General features: G+C 38.9%; 1 protein-coding gene across 2 annotated transcripts in view; it reads left to right on the forward strand.

Annotated features, from left to right (window-relative positions):
* CDH7 (cadherin 7) overlaps positions 1-24,121 on the forward strand; it is a 190,210-nt gene that overhangs the window by 104,984 nt on the left and 61,105 nt on the right. For both annotated transcript variants that reach the window (XM_019937195.2, XM_073790799.1), the window contains 2 exons: positions 16,968-17,262; positions 21,006-21,125. In XM_019937195.2, the coding sequence (XP_019792754.1) occupies positions 16,968-17,262; positions 21,006-21,125 (415 nt within the window). The remainder of the gene's footprint in view (positions 1-16,967; positions 17,263-21,005; positions 21,126-24,121) is intronic.

Here is a 24,121-nt window from a genome sequence, read left to right on the forward strand (position 1 = left end):
TGATAAGTATAGGAATAATACTGTATTCTAGAATAATACATTTTTCAGCTCTTTATCCCCTTACATGGCAGCAGAGTTGCATTGTAATCTTGTAGCTATGAGCCCTCTAGAACTGCAGATGAGAGCATTTTTCACTATTTTCATTGTTAACCAGTTTCCAGAGGCCCTCTCATCCATGCAGGCCGATTCTGTTTGGCCTGTACCAAAACTCAGCTCTTTACTGATTTCCATAAAAAATTACACCTAGCATTTTGCAACATTAAAAAATATACATCGTTATTACATTTATGTGAAGCCATGGGGAGTGCCATTCAGCACTGCACTTAACCAGTCCTCCTCTGAAGCTGTCCTTGGCTATCCCACCTCTGAGACCCTGCTTAAAGGGTTTAATAGTTTTTCCTTTCCCCTTCTTCCATGAATCATCCAGCTTCTGATTCCTCTTTCTCTCTTATTTGTGCTGAGGGATTTAACAATTATCCTTCATAACTTGAGTGTTTGTAAGGAAGGGGTGGGGGTCTCATTTTCCATCCCACAAAGTTTGAGACTTTTTTTCCCTTTATCAATATGCATACGTATGAGAAATTACAGCGAATACACTTATTTCCGTTTCATTACAAAACAGAAACAGTTTTCACTGCATTAAAAACTTGTATAACAGTCTTGGTACAGTCCGGTCTATAGATTGGCACTCCAAGAATTAGATGAGGTTTTTCGTTAGTGGTGGTAACTATAAATTGCTCACAACAACTCATCACACTGTACTTGTCACCAGAGGAGACTGTCACTCAGTGTGATTGCAATGCAGACTTGATTTTGGAAAAAAAAAAAAGATCATCTTAAAAGATGTTCTGGAGAAAATGCATGCCGTGGCAGTGCTAAACAAAATCCTGTCATTTATTGAAGCTGGTGTCATCACGTTTTCTTGAGTAACATATGATGTTCAATGTTTTATGTGCTCTTTTCACTTTTACTTGACTTTCCTTGATTTTCATGTTAGATAAATGCAAAATGGGAATAATTTTGGTATGAAATCTGATGGATTTGTTGTAGAAAGCCTTAGGCAATGTGTCTCGCTTTGCAAAGCCTGTCGCATTCCAGGGCAGAAGGGGGAGTGTAGGAAGGCTATGGGAGAATGACAAGTAGGAAACAGGAGATAAGAACCAAAGAACAGCACATTCTAGCAATTAGAAGATGCATTCCCCCCCGCCACATTTTACCTTCAGAAATTGGGATGCCTCGTACAAATAGTGACATCTTAAAATGATAACATACAGGTTTCTTTTTCGTTTGTGGTAGAATATATGATTATGGTGCACTTTACAGTCACTGAGCTCATACCGTTGAAGACCTTGAATGCTAAGCTGATCTTTCCTGTGGAAAGCTGTAGGGAGCCATCCATGATCTTGAGCTGGAGAGTGATGCAACTGTTGTATTTCAGTGAGATGCTTGTGACAGTCACCTAACTGTGTTAGAGGAAGGGAGACGAGTCGAGAGTCTGAGTGTTTTGGGACAGTATGATTTGTTTTGCTGTTAAATCATGTGAGAAATAATGAAATCCCGATTCAGGGCAGAGATGGGTGGAGGTGGAGACAAAATGACAGGAGGTGGGCTATTGAGGCAGAACATTGGGAATTGACAGCTGTGTAGGGGCAAGGCTCAAAGGACCAGGAGGCATGGGGGCGGGGAGGGACTCAGAAGTTCAGTAGCTATAAGCTGACATTTGCCTTACTAATGGCTGGGTTTTTCATATCGGGGAATGCAAGAATCTAAGATCTTTCAGGTCATTCATCTCTTATGGTGGGAGACAGGCTGGGGCAGCGTGGTACGGATGAGATTGGGTAGCATACACTCTGTTGTTGGCAAGCTGTAGATTCAAGTCTGACCTTTTTATGTAAGTTTAGGCAGAGCACTTAATCCTGTTAAATAACACTTTCCTCATGTATAAAATTAGGCCAGTAATGCCCGCTACAGAAGTTTGTTAGGAGAGTTAAAGGCCCTTTTACCACAGCGTCTGGCACCTAATTACACTCAATAAATATTAGCTCTCACTATTAGCTATTTGAATAAGAGAGCTATAAAACAATATGTGAAGCGGCGTGGCTAAAAGTCAGGATTGCAAATATAAAGCGAAGAAGTGCAAGGGTACAGAAAGGAATAGAGGAGCTACATTCTTTAATGAGAGTGATAGGATTTTGAGTTAGACTGGATCTGATCCGCCAGCAGGAAAATTTTCTGTCATCACTTCATCATGGTTAAAGTGGTCCCTGTTCACATAGTATTGCAATCCAGAATCAGCTAGTGGCAGTGATTACTAATTGTTTTATATTTGACACGTAACCATACATGTTTATTCCGGTATGGACTTTTTTTTTTAAACCACAGATAATGTAAAAGAAGGGAGATTCAGCTGGAACTTTTAAATTTATTTTTTGGGGGGTCTGCAGCAAAGGAAGTTTTAGTTAATAGAAGCAAAATAGAAAATACCTGCCCAAAATGATGCCCTCCAGGAATGTTTCCTTGTATTAATATCCCTCGGTAGCAGGCTTCTACCAGGAAATCATTAGCATCTCAGCACTGCTGCAAGGAGTTTTGGGTGGTTCAGACTGACATAGAATAGTACATCTAAACCGTGTATCTGTAATGTGATGGGATGAAGAGCAGAGACAATGTATAATGTTGTAAATCTCAAAGAGAGAGCAATGGGTTTTCTTAGTGTGTATATTTGTAAGCGACGCTAATTGAATTTGTGCCTAAGATATCAGATGTTATAAGTATCATTAATAACATTTTCTTTAAAATAAGTACCCTTATCCTGCCAGATGTGTTTAGGTAGCAGACTATTTTGCAGTACCCTTTAAAGTTACTTTATGTATGCTCTTGACATAGATTTTTAAATCAAAAACTAGTTACTTCTGTTGAATTATTTTAAGCAAATTGTGAGCTGGTGTCAGGAGGAAGAAATTTTCGTCTGTCCTTCTAGGTTCTTCTGGCTGGTCTAAGAATTAAATTGATATGAGGCAGATGAACAGGAGAAAAATCAAACAAAAGTTTAATAACATATATACATGGGCGAGACCCAGGAGAACTGAGACACTTGCCAAAATGGCTGAAACCCTCACCTTAACTACCATCTTCAGTTAAAGACAACAGAGGATGTTGGGGGTAGTGGTTTGGGACCTCAATGGGGGAGGAAGGCTTTTCCATAAAAGCACACGTTTGGTAAACAAGTGTTTACTGGGTCAGGCAGAGACAATGGAGCACAGAGTGGCCTCTGGTCTCCAGGCCCCGCCTAGTTTCGTCACCCCACACCCAGCTGATATCCTTTGCTGATGTCTTTGGTTATAGCTCTATTCGGGGAGCAGGCCTTCCATCAAAATTCTTTTAGGCAGTCAGGGAGCAGGTCAGAGTTATTTCCTGAAATTTTTGGGTCTTGTTTTCAGCTCAAAATAATCCACATGCCAAAGAGACATTTTTTTTGGGGGGGGGGCAAGTTTTACTCCCCTGCGTTCCTATAGCTTTACTAACTTTATTACATTTCTTTATAGAAACTTTTATCTTTAGGGCACACTGAAATCCAGACTGTCAGCAGCAGGAAGGCAGGGCGTTGACACCTCTGGTTGCCTTGGGTGCTGAGAAGTCTCAGCAGGGACTTGGCTTTTCTGATTTATTTTTAAATGATGCTGTTCTTGAGAGAAGAGGAAATGTGTCTCAGTTCTTCTTAGGTCACCTGAGCCAAAATATAGCCTTCTTATTTCTTATACCTGCTATACGTTAGATGAGACAGTTACATATCCCATGGAAGGTCCTGACATGGGAAACAGGTTTATTTTTCATTTAGGAAGCTTTCGTGTTTATTGCAGTTTTGCCAGAGATTTTTTTAAGGCAAATTACTGCCTAAGCTCTGCAGACATGCTTATTTTCACTTCTTTTTCAAGTTAATAAACCTATTTTCCTCTGCTTTTCAAAATGATATTATCAGTAAAATGGAAGACTATTTCCCTCTCAGCTCCTTCTGTATTCCTTTCTTCCTTTAGGTCTGTAGTCCTTGCATTGGGTATATAATAGCGTGGCCTGGAGAGCTTTTAAACATAATAATAATAATAATAAAAGCCTGTGCTCGTGGACACATATTCTAACTGAACTATTCTGTAGTAGGTCTGGGCGTCGCCCCACTTGGGTGAACAGAAGACACTTGCGGAGAACTTGACGGGGTTGTATAAGGAGAAATGCGTTGAGATTTGGCTCCGGGGCTCAGTGAGTTAAGGCCATTTTGCTTCTTCCTCTTTCCAAATGAAAAACCCCACAGAGGATCCTCCCTACTCCTGTGACTGGTTCATTCACAGTGTGAAGTTTGTAAAAATCAAAGCATTTGGGAGCGTGGGAAAAATAAGAGTGTATCAGGTGTGGACTGAAAGAAACAAGCGGCATTCTGCCTGGGGCGACGTCTTTTATGAATTTTGCCGCCCTGAAGCTTCTTCCTCGGTGGTTTCTGCTTCTGGTCTATATACGTATACATCTCTCACCAAGTTGTGCAAATGTGCCCCTCACCTTCCTATGCCCCTGCGGGAGGAGGCGTGGTGTGCATGAGGACAGATGTCCTTGGAGAGCCAAGCTCTGCCACTCTTTAGTCATTGAGTTATTTACCTGCATCCAGGGAACGGACTCCTGTAGGGGATTTATTAGCGTGGTTCTCAGAATCAAGACTTGTGAGGGAGGGAGGGAAGTAGGGCTGGGCAGAGGGAGGAGTTGAACTGCAGTGCGGTTGCAACCTAGAAGGGGGCTAACCTTTGCAGATCTGTGGAGCTGGGAAGGCTCTTCAAAGTTGTCCTGGATCAGGGGAGCGGGAGAAGTTTTAAGTCAGCCACTCATTGGCTCTGGGATGCCCCCGAGAAAGAAATAGTACCTTTGGCAAAGTGGCTGTCTTTGTTGTTTTTGCCATTTGCCAACTTTGTAAACGTCTCCGAAGTGAGTGACAGTGTTCAGGAAGAACTTAGCTGAGAAGCATCAGCACCTGGCACTCCCGGTGTTTCGTGGGGTCAGGTATGGCTGCCATGACTTCCCCTAGAGGGTGGCTGCCATGACTTCCCCTAGAGGCCCCCTTGCCCCACTCACATCCATTTGCTTCAGGTAATCAGTTCAGGGGGCAGCTCCAACACAGCATGTTTGACCTCTTTTCTTGGTGGGATTTACAAGAATGTCAGTAGGATGAACTACAGCCCCTGGTGTTGTAGCCCATCTCCAGGTTACAGCCAGCACTCATCATTTTCCTCTCATCACCCAGCCTGCCTCGGGCTGAGGTTCTTTTGCACTTGTCCTTTTAACATCAGAATGGGGCAAGAGGGTATCAGGAGACAGCCAAGTGCCCAAATGCTAAGCCTGTTCTTCCTGCCTCCATGGTGTAATGGAAGTCCGCAGTCTCCTGGTGATTAAGGTCAATTACACCTACCAGGATGGCAATGCTTCTCCTTGTGCATTGGTCCCTTGGTGCGGGGAGTCCAGAGACAAGGCAGAGGATACCATGAACTTGGAGGAGTCACCTCGCTCTTGGAATGGAAGCACATGTCTCCAAGCACGTCAGTAGGAGTGAAGATAACGTGGACATTCCCACTGTAACTCTAGTCCCTGGTCCTGTGTATTCTACCTGCCCCAGGAAGCTGTATGATATTAGAGGAGGCATCTGTCTCCAAATAGTGGGTGTTTTCCTACAGCAAGTGGTAAAGGGCTGAGAGCAGACCGACTCTAGCACTTCCAGCAGTTGAAGTGAGTGTTGCAGCCCTTGGGGTGAAGGGGGTGGGTTGGGTGACCCACTGTGGATCCCCTAGAGGGAAGTCTCTGGTGTGATAATAACCTGAGGTTTGAGATCATAAATATTTTCTTTCCACTCCTGCTTTCTTTGTTTGCTTTATATTTCCAATCTTTTTATAATAAGCATGTGATAGATGAAAATGTTAATTTTTTGAGCAGACACGCATTGTTTCTGTGGGGAAAATACAGTAAACCAACACAGCGTCACGGATTCTGTTGCATATAGTTCTTGCATCACCTTAACGTTCTCTCTGCCTCTCTGCCTCTGACCAGTACTAACTTCATGTAAAATATAAGCAGAGCATTTTGTTTTTCTTCGTTTATCTTTCTGGTCCCGGAGGGATGCCTAGAACCTAAGAGCATCCCTGCATCTTAATAATATGAACTAGTTATGTACAGAAAATGCAGCTTACATTCATAATACCTTGTAATTTTGCATCATCAAAACATACTTCCACCTAATAGTCCACAAATTTGCTTCTCACTCTTCTTAGGTTTCCTGAAACATGAATTTTGTGAAAAATAAAATTGTTTGCCCCCACCCCATGGAAAATTGATATAATTTTAAAATGGTTTAAAATTTAAATATAGCTGTTGTTTAAAGTACCACATCCTATTTGGTGGATACGTAAATTATACACTGTGTACTTTTCTCCCTGTTTCATTGGTAGTTAGAGGAGGGACAGTTCCCTTTTAAGTAAAATATATAAATAAATCAAAACACAGAGAAAATGTTGTTCAATAATCTTATATAGAAGAAGTTATAAATACAAATGAATTAAAAGTGATTAACTACTATATTTTCAACCGTGATATTATTGACAAGCAGGTTTCTGTGTGAGGGGTATTATCTGTTTGACCAAAAATTTTCGATCTGGGATGCTGGTTGAAAATTTTGATTCCTGTTTCCAACTCAAAGAGATTCTGATTCAGTAGACTTAAGATAGAGCCCCTAAATTGGCATTTTTAACCAATGTCCCAGGTAATTCTGATGCAAGAGCCCTACATACTACAAAAAATAACAAGTACATTAGCCAAACAGCAGGTTAACATCAGTGAACTATTCTGCAGTCTTTTAAATTTTTTTAATTAAGCAGATTACAGAAGGTAGATTGTAAAATATATTTATACTATGATGCCTCTTTTAATATATCACATGCAAAAATTATTCTGTATTAGAAACTAGTGGATCCTGTGTGTTTCTCACTCTGACTGTCCATAGAAAGGAATGTATTCCATCATTCAGTAAAGTTTCTTCCTGGACATCAAGTTCTGCCCTTCATTACTAGACTAATCCTACTAATTACTAGTCTTCTTGTCTCAACTTAAATATCTTTTATTTAAAAAGCACTTCTCTGAACCCCTGAGGTTGGTTTGGTTTCCCTGTTATATGATTTCGTAGCCTTCTGTGGGTGCTTTTTTGTGGTCATCAGAATTGCAGTTGTTTGTTCAACCTGGTGCTCTGACAGTTTGCGCCTCCGTAGATGGTCTCATGACCATGGGGACTATTTAGTTCAATGCCTTAGGCTTGCCTCTGCCACCCTGTCCCTTTCTGTCTTCATCCATACACACCTGTACACCTGACCTGTAGGATATACTCTGTACTTATTTTGAATAGATGATTAACAGATGTTGAGTGTCTAGATGAAGACAGAAACAGGCCTGATTCAAACTTTATCTTACCAGGACAATCTAGTTTGGGCACCAAGAGTAATGTCAGTTGTATCCCTGTAGTCCAGGTCATAGCTGAAGTGGTGCTTTCAACCTGGTACTTTTAATACCTGCCAAAGGGATACTTTTAACTTGTAACTTTAAAAAAGATGTCAGAAGGGATTAACTAGACAAACGCTAAATACCCAGTGAAGAATATTTGAAACCAAGTTTACCAAATAGATATCACAACTTACAAATACACGTACATAGTTACTGTGAATTTAGAGTTAACGGTCAGCCCTCAAGATCTGACTTGTAAGTTTAAGTGTTGAATGGCCTCGGCACTGTCTGTTCTCCTCTTGGATGAGCTGCTGTTCTCTGTTCCCCATCCTAGTCTGTGTCATCTGTGACGTTCTGTGTTTCTCCATATCTTTGTCCACACTGGTCCATCAGGCCACATTGGATGTATATTATCCTTGTATCAGAATTGATAAGTTAGGGTAGGATATTCTCTTTTTTAATTAATTTTTATTGGAGTATAGTTGCTTTACAGTGTTGTGTTAGTTTCTGCTGTACAGCACAGTGAATCAGTTATACATATACATATATATATATATATATATGTGCATCTCCAGTCTTTTTTAGATTCCCATCCCATTTAGACCACCACAGAGTACTGAATAGATCCCTGTGCTATACAGTAGGTTCTCATTATTTATCCATTCAATATATAGTAGTGTATATATGTCAATCCCAATCTCCCAATTCATCCCACCCTCCCTTACCCCCTTGGTAACCATAAGTTTGTTTTCTACATCTGTGACTCTTGCTGCTTTGCAAATAAGTTCATCTGTACCATTTTTCTAGATTCCACATATCAGTGATATTATATGATATTTGTCTTCCTCTTTCTGACTTACTTCACTCTGTATGACGATCTCTAAGTCCATCTATGTCACTGCAGATGGTATTATTTTGTTCCTTTTTATGGCTGAGTAATATTCATTGTATATATGTACCACATCTTCTTTATCCATTCCTCTGTCTATGGACATTTAGGTTGCTTCCATGCCCTGGATATTGTAAATAATGCTGCAATGAACATCAGGGTTCGTGCAACCTTTCAAATTTTGGTTTTCTCCAGATACAGTATATGCCCAGGAGTGGGATTCCTGGGTCGTATGGTAGTTCTATTTTCAGTTTTGTAAGGAACCTCCATACTGTTCTCCATAGTGGCTGTATCAATTTACATTCCCACCAACAATGCAAGAGGGTTCCCTTTTCTCCACACCCTCTTCAGCATTTATTGTTTGTAGATTTTTTTGATGATGGCCATTGTGACTGGTGTGAGGTGATACCTCATTGTAGTTTTGATTTGCATTTCTCTAATAATTAGCGCTGTTGAACATCTTTTCATGTGTTTGTTGGCCATCCGTATGTCGTCTTTAGAGAAATGTCTATGTAGATTTTCCATGCGTTTTTTGATTGGGTTGTTTGGGGTTTTTTTTTCATATTGAGCTGTGTGAGCTATTTATATGTTTTGGAGATTAATCCGTTGTCAGTTGCTTTGTTTGCAAATAGAATATTCTCTTCTTAAATCAGATGAGTGTTGAAGTTTTCTCCCCCAGAAGTAGACTTCAAAATTATATTTCCATTGTTTTAACTGTTACTGTTTCTGTTTTTGAACGCACAAGGCCATGCAGTGCAGAAGACTTCAGGAAATACTTTGCAACTACATGATGCTATCATCCTCTGCGACATATATGTGAATGCCCTCTCCAGAATGCCATGTGCAAAACATCTGTGCCCATCTTAAGGATGGCCTCTTCAGAATGCCCTGTACCTCCATGGAGGCCAGTGTCTTCTAGTCTTCCCTGATATTAGGACAGGAAAAGAGTTTTAGACTGGTGACTGCCTACAGACATTCAAAAGAGCTTTCACGTAGGGTTTTCTCCACTGACCCAGTTCTTCTCAACTGATCTGGGGTGAAGGACCAAGTTTTATATTGTTGCTGTTTGTGTGCAAGCTTCTTGGTTTTTAAGAACTCAGGACATACTTCGTTTTGACCTCCTAATAATTTTGCTGCTGCATTAAAAATGAATTGCTTATATTAGAAAAGTAAATCCCCCTTTTTTCATTATTATTATTGGGCTCAAGAGACATTAAATTACTCTGTAAAATGACTGTGAAAGTTGCTAAGCCCTTCTTCTCAGTTTCCATACTACCTTGACTTAGACTGATAGCACCCAGTCCCGGGACTGCTCTTTCCATAGCAGTGCTCTGGCCTCCTGTGACATATATTTGCAGAAAAAGCAAAATTTTCTTCCTCCTGCGAAGAAAGCTGAAGCTTTCCAGGGGTTTGCTTTCTAACTGCTTCTGGTTTACGACTCGGCGTTTGGAAGGAAGTGAGCGAGGCAGTAGATGGGAGCCGTGAATCGGAGACACGATGTTCTCACGATTAAATTAGCCCACGAGGAGCTTTGATCAGTAATAATTTGACTCCACGCAGATTTTTTAAGTTGGCTGAAAGTTTTGGATGTGGCCTGGAGGCAGCAACCCGAGAGAAGACAAGAGGGGAGGACAAGTGCTGTGGAGCCTTTAGGGAGTTGCACGTAGCTGTGTGGAATGGAAAATGCTTCTCTGAGCTCCTATCTGTCAGTCCCTGGTGAAAAAGACATGGCTCTTCACGTGAAGCTCCGAGTAACCATGCCTTAGACAGAAATGTAGAACTTTTTCAAACAAAAGCAAGATTTCCCCCACTAAGGAAGGGCAGGTACTTTCATTGTACAGCTCTTTGTGGACTTACATATGGATAGAAAGTGACATTTTACAAAATACTTCCAAATGCGTTACTTCATTTTATCCTCACTTCAGCATTCAAGGCTAGATGGACATTTAGGATGCTGATCTATAACAAGGGATAAACTGGGATTTAAGTGCGATCAAGGCAGCAAGATAAGCGGAGTGGAGATTCAGCAGCCATACTTCTGGTTGCTTTGCATGGACCTAGCATCTGTTCCACCGCTACTCAGTATGTACTGAGACCCCAGAATGAATGTTTATTGCCATTGAGTTAGCGTGAACTTTTCCTGAGGATAAAAATAATCATAGAAGTCCCTCCTTTTTAAAATTTACTATTGGTTAAAAAAAAAAGAAATGAGATTTTCTTGGCAGTTTTAACCTTACCTAAGTACTTCCTGAATTGTTTCCCTTTCCTTTATTATTCTATGTGTAATAATTAATACCTATACTTCTTAAACCACACATCTTCCTCAAAGATGCTTCACAAGTAAATTGTGTTCCATTACCCTGGACCACAATGATAATTATAAATTAGGAATACTTCAGCCAGAAAAAAAAAGTTACTCATACACTTGTTTTCATCTGTAATATTTCTTCAACAGCTTGATAATTACATGGTATCCAGTGGCATGTGGAAAATATCTATTAAAAAGCATAATGAGAAAAGAAAACTTGCATGTAATGTGTATATTCAAGCAGTTTTATTTCTGCTAATTATTGTTTAAATCTGCCCTCTATACTTATAATTTTAACCTTGTACAAGTTTAGCAGAAGTAAAATGCATGAGTTCTAACAATCTGTAATATATTTTTAAACTTAAAAAAATCAAGAATCTATAATAAGTAAATCAGTGGTAGAAAATTTACCTTAGAAATCTTTTGCCTAATATTCAGTATAAATCATTCTCAGATGGATTAACATGGTGTTCAAAGGGACATATGCGTATTTTTTGTTTAACCCTCATTACTCCGTTTCTGTACACAAATGTAGTAGTATAATAATGCATTTTGCATTTTTCTTATTCAAATTGTTCGTTATAGAAAAATTGAATATAACACTATTTCCATCGTATATATTCAGTGAGGATCACAGAGGCTTTTGTGTAGTTTTATATTTTTAGTGTCAAGACTTCCATGATAAACGTTGTCTCTGTCCCAATAGTTTCATCTTATGTCTGTATTCTTTTTTTATGAATAACTATTTAAAAAATTTTTTAACATCTTTATTGGAGTATAATTGCTTTACAAAGTACAATCCTGACATTATAGTAATTTATCTTTACGAATCACATCCTGCTGCAATATCTCAAGTAGTTGTCACAATTGTTCAGTGAAGTCCAAGTACAGGCATTTCTATCTCCATTTTATAGAGGAGGAGAGGAGGGGGGGCTTCCCTGGTGGCGCTGTGGTTGAGAGTCCGCCTGCCGATGCAGGGGACACGGGTTCGTGCCCCGGTCCGGGAAGATCCCACACGCCGCGGAGCGGCTGGGCCCGTGAGCCATGGCCGCTGAGCCTGCGCATCCGGAGCCTGTGCTCCGCAACGGGAGAGGCCACAACAGTGAGAGGCCCGCGTACCGCAAAAAATAAAATAAAATAAAGTAAATAAATATAGAGGAGGGGAACTAGGAGAGTAAAGACAAGATCAGCAGTAAGATCAGATAACAGGCAGAATTGAAGACGTTCATAGAGGGAAGAAAAGTTGGTCAATATATTGAATTGATTTTTTTTTCCTCAGTCTTTTTTTTTTACCTCAGTCTTTGCTAAATAGAGGAATATTCTCCATTTTCAGACTTTTTAAGCAGATGGATCGCAAGTGCTAGATCAGGTAGTTCATATCAGGCCCTAGTTGATTAAATAAATGTAAGAAAATTGTCGGAACTGCAGTACATTGATCTGTTTTTAGTTTTGCTCTTTACAATCTTAAATGTAAAAAATAAATGGTGGATTAAAAAATTAATCAAGAACATGAGATTCTGCCATCTGAGGACATCCAAGGGTCTATCAAACCCTCCTTAATCACCTGTGTGTGTGTGTGTGTGAAGTATTGTATAAGACTTAGGAAAACAGGAATAAGAAAGCATCTCTGTCTCTCCAGGGCTCTGCCTCTTGGGGAACACAAAGGTACCAATGCAGAAGTTACCCTGGGCATAGAAAACAAGGTATCTGAACTCCATCTCGGCGGTTCAGAGGATTGGGGAGGACAAACCAGAGATACAGGATGTTGTTTTGTTTAGTTTGTTTTCTTTTTACTTAGTGCTATTAAAACTTAAAAGGATAGAAATTGAAATAAAACAAGCACTCCTGTTTTACAATGTGGATTAAAAATTTACTAAATTCACTGCAACAAATTTTTTATTCAGAATGTGGAATATGGTGATAAAAAGAACCCAGCTCTTAAGGAGTTTATACATTAAAGACGGGATTGGGATTGGGTAGGAAAACAACTAAACCAGATTTTCATTATAAAGCAGAATTGAAAGCATTTTGTCATAGAAATTCAAACAACATGCCATGCGGGAAAACTAGGATTGTTAAGGCTTCAGTAAGAGGGAACTTGGATTAAGTAGAGTTGGTTGTCAGTTGGTGGGTAAGATGATGGAGGACGTGTCTGGAAAAGATGCTCTGCTCAGGCAGTGGTAACTAGACCCACGTGCCTGGGACACAGAGGGCCCTCTGGGATGTGGTAGGAAAGAGAGACTGGGGAGATGGCACATGGCCACATGGAGCCGAGCGCTTAGGATTTGGAGTTAAACCCAGAGCCCATGGGGAGCAATTATTTGATGAGGGGTGTGACACAATTCAGTACACGTTTTGGGGAGATCATTTCTGACGTGCACTATAACAGCCTCGATGATGTGAGTTATTAAAAGTGGAAAATAACTGGGGAGCTTTGTGATAGCCCAAGTGAAAGATCTGAAGAGTCCAAGTTAGCATGATTGTTCAGAGGGACTGGAGAATGGGTTGATACGTTAGAGGTAACGAGCGCGTATTCCTTCGAGCAGGGATGATGGAACCATAACAGATGACTAAACAGAATATACTTAGGTGTATGTGAAGTATGCTTTGCATCTTGGCCTGTGTAGGTTATAACTCAGTCCAACAGTTTCATGTTTCTTACATTGTTACCGTACACGGTGCTGGCATAGTGACATTGGATTCGCGTAATACTTAGATCTCCTCCCTGCTTATTCTTTTGCCTTATCATGAGCTGGACTCAGCTAAGAGGGCTGTGCTCCTTACTGTTTGTGCTCATTTGCCAACAACAAAAAACAATTTATATATTTAATGTAAATATTTACTTTGGAGTCACAACAAATATTTCGAAAAGGATTTAGGGACACAGTACAAGTGAGTTTTGTCTGGTGGTTAATCAAGATTTTGTTGTTATTGTTTAGATGAATTACAACATCATGTTTACAAGGATATTGGCAAGTGAAATAGACATGACAACATGAATTCTACTCTGCCCCCAATAGAGTGCAAATCGTTGTTTTTTATTGTGTTTTTCATTTATTACTTATTTGCTCACTTACCATATTGTGGGACCGCAGAATTTTTTTTTCCTGGCCAGAGGTTTTCACTGTGGAGAGTCCTACTCTATTCCATAATCATCATTGATAAAGACTGTGCGTGAGTGTGTGTGTGCATTTGGCGGGGGTAAGGGTGGGGCTACATAGACACGTGTCTTAACTTAAGAATGCCATTCAGTCCTTCTACACTTGCAGCATTTTTCTTTTCTGAGCATGCTTTTTCAGCACAGAAGGATAATAGTTTTTCCTAACAGCATGGGGTTTCACCCCACGTATTAAGATAGTATCGTGGGTGTAGCCTCACAGATTCAGTGTCTGCATCATCTGATAATTATGTGTGTATCCATCTTGACATTCCAGAGTTGGTCCTCCACTTTTCAACTGCAGATGCTTCCACTAACCTTGCAAGGACACCGAGTCGAGACTCATAGCAGTTTTATGCTCGTGAATTTTAGCAGTGGTTACAAGCCTAGTGATGGTCCCAGCTGAGAGAAAAGTGTCAGTGATGGGGAGGGTGGTAGATTTCAGGGCTCCTGCAATAGATGTGTGGGTGTGTCTGTGTGGGTTGGGGGCGGGCAGTGATGGTGGTGGCAGTTAGAGGTAGAAGAATTCTGATCCTTGAAGAAGTGGAAAAACAAGCAGTATGAACCTTTTTTTTTTTTTTTTTTTTGCGGTACGCGGGCCTCTCACTGCTGTGGCCTCTCCCGTTGCGGAGCACAGGCTCCGGATGCGCAGGCTCAGTGGCCATGGCTCACGGGCGCCGCCGCTCCGCGGCATGTGGGATCTTCCCGGACCAGGGCACGAACCCGTGTCCCCTGCATCGGCAGGCGGACTCTCAACCACTGCGCCACCAGGGAAGCCCAGTATGAACCTTTTTTACCTTTAAGTTCTTACGCTGTCAGTAATGGAGAACAACTAGCGATACCGCATAACGTCAGATACGGCATCAGAGCTCAGGCTGGAGATCAGTCAGGATTTCATGTACATTCTGTATTGAAAGGAATGCATCCTCTCTCCCTTACCTGAATACCCCAGGAATACATGGTATCCCTACGCTGTGAAGCCAGCAGTCAGTTGATAGGAATTAGTTTAATGAATCATAAGGGCTGGTCCTATAAATGGGAGCCCCTAGTGATATTTAGAGAGATAGCAAACCTTTGATTAAAGACGCAGCCTGTGTATAACTTCTGTATGTTTGTGGTCATCAAGGGCGAGGAGGGGTTGGGAGAATGACTGTGAGAAGTGTGTGTAAGGGGGAATACTTGAGGTATTAGCTGCTGAAAAGCAACTTACTTTCACCTATAATCTGCATTTGTCTCTGGACTCAAGTCTTTGTGTTGTTGAGTGTGGTTTATTGCTTTTCTGTAACGTCAGGAAAGGTCCCTTCTGGTGCATCATAAAACGTGTTGATGGAAACCCCTGGAAACACTGAGCGTCTTTGAGATTTGGGGAGTGATGAGGTGGGAGTGGTTGTCTGTACCCTTCTGCCCCGAGTTCTCCTTTGTGGCAACTTTAATGTCCTCACCTCACAGGACACAGCTTCTCCCCCAGAGGCAGGATCCCCATTGTGGGGAGCGGAGGATGGGCTTTCCACCAGCCTAATGGTTTTCATTCTTCTAGCTCTGCCATGGAGAGCTGGCAGCATGACCAGCAAAGTACTTTGTCTGCCTCAGTTTCCTCGTCTGTTAAAGGGATAATAAAGTCAGTCAGTGTGAGCGTGGAATGAGTTACTATGTAGAGAACATTAGCAGTAGTTCCTGGCACATAGGAGTGCTCAGTAATTCAAACTATAGTAATTCTTAGCTTGCTTCGTCTTAAATTAGAGGGAGATATGTATGTAATAGTCACCCTGAGAATACTTAAGAAAATTAAATAATTCATTACATTTCAAGAATACAACTTCTCCGTATGCTGGATAATCACGCTACAGAGTGTTCCACACTGAACAAAGCTAAAGTAAAACTTGTGCCAGAAATTAATTTTTTTGTATCATTTCGTCCTAACTGAAAACTACAGAAACTAAAGGATAAATCAGGTATTTAAGTATTCTGAAGCTGAGTATAAACATAGCTGTTACAGTGCGATGGAAGAATCACTTAGAGTTCGTGGTACAGAAGCAGTATCCTCAACAGCTAAGGATGGAAATGGACTGAGCGTCCACTTGCCTAAGTTTCCCATATCTTATATTTTTTGAACCTTGTCTTTCAAAGAATACAAACGTAGTTCTGCAGGGCAGTGAACAGCCTTGTTATTTGGTAAATTGGGTATTTGCGTTTGTATTAATTGCAGTCCAGAATCACGGCGGTTATAGAGGATGAAAGATTGTTGAAATTACAGATTGAGCACTGTATTTCTCAGGTTATGAAGTTCAGGGAAATATGTAATTATTTCTGAGTTTCCTCAGGTTCCTCTGTTCAACATAATGTTCTGACATACAGAAGGGACAGTTCCAGATATGAAATGCAAATCAGTAGGGGCTGCCCCTGAGCCGTAGCCGGGGTTAATCATGCAAATCTAATGCTGTTCTTGGTATTTCAAGAAAGGTTTTAGTTGAAGTCTCAGGCACATATTGATTTAAAATTCCTACTTCAGAGAGCAGTGTAATTTTTCTTTTACAGCTTCAAATTTTAAAATATAGAACAGGATTTGGAGATCAATTTAGTGACTGGACATCTATCCATCCTTAATAATCCTGAAAAGTTGTGGGAGTTGGGAGGGAAGGGCACCCTTAAAGGATGTGGCGATTTCTAAGCAGATTAAAGAATATATTAGATCTAAAGTTACAAATGTTCTATAGCAAGTCCCTTTGCTTGGAATACGATCAAATCAACCAATTACGCATGGTTACTGAATGTCTGCTCTGGTCAAAGAAGATGGCTAAAACTGGCAAGGACAGACCAAATCAAAAATAACACTACAACGAGTTCCTAACTTTGGGAATGGTATAAAATTCCTTTGGAAATGAGACTGTTTACAGGAAGAAATGAAATGTCTTGCTCACAAGTGCAAGCTAACACATTCTAATAGCCGTTTCCGTTGTGCACAAAGTGCGTCCGCTTATCTTTCCAAGAACAGTAAAATTTCATATGCTGCTGCCTGACATAGAATTATGTTGACATATCTCCATATCGCTGACTCGCTTGTAAGTTAATCTCATCTCACATGAATTTTTCACCAGCTTCACTCTGATGTTGATAAAGGAGATGGTTCCATCAAATACATCTTGTCAGGCGAAGGGGCAAGTTCCATTTTCATTATTGATGAGAACACGGGGGATATTCATGCCACCAAGAGGCTTGACCGCGAGGAGCAGGCCTACTACACCCTCCGCGCCCAGGCGCTGGACCGGCTAACCAACAAGCCCGTGGAGCCCGAGTCGGAGTTCGTCATCAAGATTCAGGACATCAATGACAACGAACCTAAATTCCTGGACGGCCCGTACACTGCCGGAGTTCCCGAAATGTCTCCTGTGGGTAAGTAAAGAGCAAGTTGGTCTTGTACCATCTGATTTTAGGAGGTTTGTATTTAAAATTAAATCACCATAAATACTGGGGAAGAAATCACATTAGCATCTGTGTGGACATTGCCATTTAGTGTGAGGGGAATATCTGAGATGCGTTAGTAGCCAGTATCCAAATTCTATTTTTTGACACATTATTTTATTTATACGGAAAATTAGGAAATTCTTCCTTTTACACACCTGTCTCAGTGTCTTCAAGAAATTACATAGGTCTTACAATCCCTTTTCAATTTAATATTTAAAATTAAAAAATGATTCAAATTATGCCTAAGAAGTTTAAAAAAAAACACAATAAAATTATCAAACCAAAAAAAAAAATCATTCTAGACACAGTCCTGTGATGATCTATTACTTTTCTTTTCCTTTCTCCCCATGTTAAAATAAGAATTCACTCTTCTAAGCATCTCTCTGGGGCCAGGGTATCAGGCAAGGCCAGCAGTGTAGCTAGGCTAATATTAGAATCAGCTGGTCTATTTCCTTACAGAGTATGCTTGAACCTGTAAATGTCCATCCGCCTGCCACCACTAATCTTTTTGTGATTTCTCCAGAAATTTAAATGCATGAAAATTTATACTGAATTTATAATAATGGTAAAGTGATACTCAGTGTGAGATATATAAAAGAATAATGAAGGCTGTTTTACTCAAAGGCCTTTTGATGTTGCTCCATTACTGGAAAAATGGAAAGCAAATTACCTTTAGCATATACTGTATTTCAAATACTATTAAACTGTCTTTTAAATTCCACTGATTTAGGTACCTTTGGAATAGTTTTCAGCCAGTATGTAATTTAGGTATGGATGATCTTACAAAATAAAAAAAAAAAAATGATGGGGCTGGAATAGAGACCAGTTGATTTATATCTTTTAATTCCTGTTGTTTATAGAAGGGGGAAGTTTATTTAAAATAATATTATATATTAAATAATATTATTTAATATATAATATTAATATTATATATTATCATAATATATAATATTAAAATAATAATCGAACTTGTATTTTAACACGTATTTCAACTCAAGTCTTTGATTTGTTTTACTTGATTGATTGATTGATCGTTTTACTTTAAATAAAAGTCAGTACGTTCATTCCAGCTTTCGATCCACACATCTGCCATGCTGGGGAGTGGAGTTGCAAAGATGTGTATTACATGTGCCCAATTTAGTGACCCTGAATTTCTGTTCCAGTCAGATTGGAGAGGGAACATTATTTTGGGACCATGCTCAAGCTGCTAAAGAAATACAACTGAAAATAAGCCAGAGGAATCGATGCTTGCGGACAGGAAAAGTTCTGAGCTGCAGTGGCAGCATCTCACTATAATTATCTTCCGTGTAAATATTTCTTTGACCAAACAGGCTTATTCACACTTTCTCAATACTGTCCAGTCCTTCAGAGTGCTTCCTGCTGCTCTTGTTTAATGACAGAAACAACAACGATGATGACACCAGCAGCAACAAGATTTGGGAGGTTTTAGAGAAAAGAGAAGGCACGTTGTCCTCTCCAAAGTAGTAATGTTTAGAAAAACAGGAGGTTTTGAGGTGTGTTGAAGCAATTCAGTTCAATGCCGTAATTCTCCTGGGCATTTTGGGCATTCTTCATGGGCTTGCTACGGTTTTCCTTTCCTGTGTAGAACCCAGCAGTGCAAATTGGATTACTGTGAGCTTTTTGTTCTAGAGGCTGAATAATGCACTGTAGTTTTGGTTCCAGTGGTACCACTCTGATATCAAACAGCATGATTATTATGTGCATGTGTAAGTTATTTTAGTTATTTGATTCCAACAGGTTCAGAACTTTTTAGAAAATGATTTCTCTGTGTCTTCAGGATTTACTTGACACTAATTGAGGCCACTTGGTTAATATCAAAATTTGAGCTAAGAACAATAAATGTCTACATAAAATGTATCCTATGGACTTATAGTGACAGCTTATCAAAGTGTTTAATTCTAACCAAATAGTTATAATAGCCACTGAATAGTATGGTATATACAACACAAGTTTTCAGTATTTATTATTCAGGCCTACTTTTTTTTTTTTTCATTGAGAACTAACTAAGATTTGAAACACACTCATAAGTCCCTGGGATCTCTTATTTGTTGCCAGAAGAGCATAGATAAGTGTGACAATACAAGTGTGTGTGTGTGCACGCATATGTGTTTGTATATGTCTGTGTGCCTGTGCGTGTGTATAAATTATTTAACGAACACTTCAGAAAAAATTATACACAACAAAATTTACTGAAGTATAGTTTTCATTATTTTGTTTGTTTCAAGGTGTTTTCTTTTCCGGTGAAGTAGGAAATCGGTACTTAACCGTATCACAAGAATAAATATTGCTGTAACGATGGTGCTGTAAAGATGTTCTCTATAAGGAAATCCTTATAGAGGAAATAGAGAACATCAAAGTCATTGATTCTAACATTTTAAAATAGTCAAAATCTAATTGTTAAAAAGATTTTTAAATATACATCATTCACTGTTTGGTCCTACCAAGCATCCAGAGCGCAGTCTCCTAAGTCTATCAAATAAAAAAAATAAAACTTCCGAATTTACAAAATGTGTGTGTGTGTGTATACACAACACACACATACACATGCAAATTTTCCACCCAATCTGAAAGAAAATAGAATTGGTAAGGGAAATCATAATCTGGAAAAGAGAATAGACTTGTAATTATAAGATGGGTATTGGTGACTTATTTAAGGCATTTAGAGAGGGAGATCTACATAGGAATATATCTAAAAGAGATGTTAGACTAAAAATGCCATATTTTCAAGAATTTATTAGAAACCAACTTGAACCTTAAAAGAATACAGAAAGGGATTTGTCCCATTCCCATCAGCTGTGTCATAAATGATAAAATAGCATGTGCTTAAATATTTAAACTCAGCAAATGTGAGTAGCTAATATTTTTAAGATGATATTCCAAATGGAAATAAAAAGAACAGATCCCACTAAATGCCTTCCATATGGAATAAGTGAATGCATAGTAAAAGGAAGAAGCAATATGACATTCTATCATATGAAATGTAGAAAAACAACCAATGTTGTGATTTTTCAAGTTGCCATGCTTTTTCTCCTTTGGGAGGGTTTGGTTTAAACTTTCATTTCATGTTTTTGTTTTTAAATCAATTAGTGAAAACAAATGAAAAATAAAACTACTACAGGAAGAGACACAGTAGCCACTTAATACCCAGTTAAATGTATCAACTGAATATGCTTTATTCAGTTAATGAAGTTTCAGTTTCTGTCTGGCTTTACTTTGCTACAGCAGTGAGGTTGCCTCAGTGATTTGAGTGTCACAATGTTAGTATTTGTCATGCTGCCTTCTAGACAGCGATTGAGACTTATAGAGATTGCTCCTGATAAAAATTTATTACCCAACCCTGATGGATGAGATGCCTAAAATTTGAGTCCCATCCACTTCTGAATATATATCCCTGCCTAACTTGCACCATCAGTCTTATTTTTTTGCCAACATATTTTCATGTCCCTTAAATATTTCTGAAGGATGAATGATCATTTATCATATTTTGGGGTTTGTCTTAGGCAAAAAATAAAATATATCAATTTTTCATGTACCTTAGAATAAGAAAAATGAAAAACAAATCTAGTGTAGAATCTTTAGCGTTTTGTGAGTTCTTATGTTTTGTGGCATTTGGGAGTTTTTAACTCATTGGTTTTGGGATTGGCACGTAGGGACCTCAGTGGTACAAGTGACAGCAACGGATGCCGATGATCCTACATACGGCAACAGCGCCCGAGTGGTCTACAGTATCCTGCAAGGACAGCCATACTTCTCAGTGGAGCCAAAGACAGGTAAAAATTGACATGCAACTCTCTTTGTAAAGTCATCATTTATATCTTGGCATAGAATTAATAATAGTTATTTTTATTCAGTATAGTTGGAATTGATAACAGACACTATTTTTACTGTGGTTCTCTCAATATGTGTACCATGGTAATAAACAGCATATTATTTATAGAGACATTAGCACATTTTAAGAATATTTTATTACATTTATCAGTATTCCTACCAAAATTAAACAAAATATTAGATATTGAAAAGTGTTTCAGCTGTTACCTCTTGACTATATAAGAAAATGTTCATCTTTCATCTCTAAATGTTTTTTGCTTTGTTTTCTTTAATTAATTCACATAGGAATTACACACAGTAAAATTTAAATCTTAAGCAAAATCTCCTTGCCATGCAGTAGAATATGTACTAGGTTCAGCTTGTCCTTCCAGGGGCTAGTTTTTCTCAGGGAAATTAGTTGAAACATAACACTTAGGATGATGATCTGCTAAATCAAAAACTAAATTAAATGACTTTTAATTTCAGAAAAAAAAATTATGAATTGCAAAGCTGCCTGGATACAATATGTGGTTGTTTGGCTAGATATTCTGTTTTGTTTTGAAGATGAAATAGTTTATATACTGTAAGACTAATTTGGAGCACTATTTTCTTGGTTATAAAATAATATTTTATCTATTCTGCTCCTCTGGCTCTGGGTATAGGGAAGTGTGGGCAGGTGTGAAGATGGGTGGGTATGAGCCATTGGTCTTCTTCCTCACTGTGAAAATCCAAAATTTCTCTATATTTTAATAATTTTGCCTTTATCATGGAGAATAATTCTTCCTTAAGTAGCAAGTTTGTGATTTTGAAAATTTGATAGTACTTATGATCCTAAATGAATATTTTAAATGCCACTTACCCTGTTTTTCATATTATAAAAAATGGCAACATCAAATCATTCTCAAATCACTGGGGGGGAATAAACATTTTAAGTGTCTTTTGAGAATGACAGTTGTGCAAAAACAGACGAGTACATTCGCTGCGAGCTCATCATTCATTAGAATTTTCATAGAGGCTGTGGCACATTTTTTTTACCAATGTTGTGATAAAGTCTGGAAGCTGCCTAGAAAGTCTGATAGCGGAGAAATAGTTCTGATTCAGCGAGTATTGAAGGAGAAGTAAATGAAAGTATCTGGTTTATGATCTGAATCCTGGGAATGTAGAAGTTGTGCTCGTGGTTGATTTAATGATAGATCTGAGAACCTAAATTCAGACACCCACCCATTCCCTTCTATATCTACTCTTTGCAGCCTAGAAAGACATTGACAAGTTTCTGACAATTTGCTCACAAATTGTATACCTCCTGCATTATATAACCTGTTCAAAAATAGCATGTACTAATCCCAAGGGTTAAATATTTTGCTGCTACTAATGACTGGCTTGTGATTTTAGCTTTGCTGTAAGACAATAGGTGTTTCATAGGCCCTGTGTAGGTAAGACCTCACCTGTTGAGCAACTGGACAATAGTCTGTGTCATGGCATCACATGATTAGTACTTCAAACTTAATTTTAATTTTCAATCTCAAGGACCGTGTATTACAGGAGGTAAAGTTTCATTTAATTTTGTTTTGGTTAAGAGTTTTTAATGCTGTAATCATGGTAATCATTGGGACTTCTCTTTCTTATAGTCATTTGTGCAGAGGTATTCTAGGAATTGTGTGTCCTCTCTGCTATCATAATATAGAGAATGCATCCCCCCCCCGCAAAAAAAAAATGGAATTCTATTTTTCTGACAAAAATGGATGGAGAATTTTCAGGCCTTACAAGCATGAAAAGCTGTGTAGACAGTTTGAGGTAGTCTTCCTTAGTTGGTGTATGATTCTTACCTATGTAAGAAATAACATTATTTCCCACATCTCCAAATCTAAGGCCTTTTGAGAAGAATGTAAAACTTTTGACAGGAAAAATGCTGAAAATATGTTAAATCAAGATTATATAAAATAGGCCTATGAAATCACTGTTAAATACATCTCTGAAAGTTTAACTTCTAATTTCTTTTTTTAAAAGGAGTAATATTAGTAATATTAATAATAACCATTACTATTTGTTAATCACATATCATTAACTTAGCCTGGCTAAAATCTCTGAGCATGTATTCCATCTGTAGCACACTTACAGGCCACATGACCAGAGGGTAAGTGTATTTTCTACGTTAATTTCTCAGTCCACAAAGCCAGGATGTGAGTAGCTGCAAAAAACAATGTTGACAATTCAGCAAGCAAAGAGAATGGCACTAGAAACAAGATAGTGTAGCATTAAAAGGACTGCAAAGATATGTACACTACCAAACGTAAGGTAGATAGCTAGTGGGAAGCAGCTGCATAGCACAGGGAGATCAGCTCGGTGCTTTGTGACCACCTAGAGGGGTGGGATAGGGAGGGTGGGAGGGAGGGAGACGCAAGAGGGAAGAGATATGGGAACATATGTATATGTATAACTGATTCACTTTGTTATAAAGCAGAAACTAACACACCATTGTAAAGCAATTATATTCCAATAAAGATGTAAAAAAAAAAAAACATTCTCATCACCTATCTTCATAATGTCCCCAAATTCACAGGGAGATTGAGAATTATTCTAATGTGTTTATCTAGTCTGTAACCTACAAGCAAATAGATCCAGTTTGTCAATCTATTTCATATATGGCAGGACTGGCTACATAATTTGCTATTTGAAATGAAAGTGCAGGCTTCTTGTTCTAAAATTAGTAGGATTTCAGACGTCATCAGCAGAGCAGAAACCAAACATGGGGACACTGTGTGACTGCACAGACCACAAGGCCATGAAGTTGGCCTTGAAAAATGGTTGGGGTGTCAAATATCACTTGCCATTTAGGAGTTCTTTCTTAAACAGAGAGGTGTGACTCTATGGTGCCTGCGTTAGAGATTACATGCGTACTTGTTACATCCTAGCTTTAGGTAAGTAATACAGTTGTAACAAAGCCCTCGTCCCTAATACA

The sequence above is a fragment of the Tursiops truncatus genome, chromosome 13 (assembly GCF_011762595.2).
Source record: "Tursiops truncatus isolate mTurTru1 chromosome 13, mTurTru1.mat.Y, whole genome shotgun sequence".
NCBI classification, from domain to species: Eukaryota; Metazoa; Chordata; class Mammalia; order Artiodactyla; family Delphinidae; genus Tursiops; species Tursiops truncatus.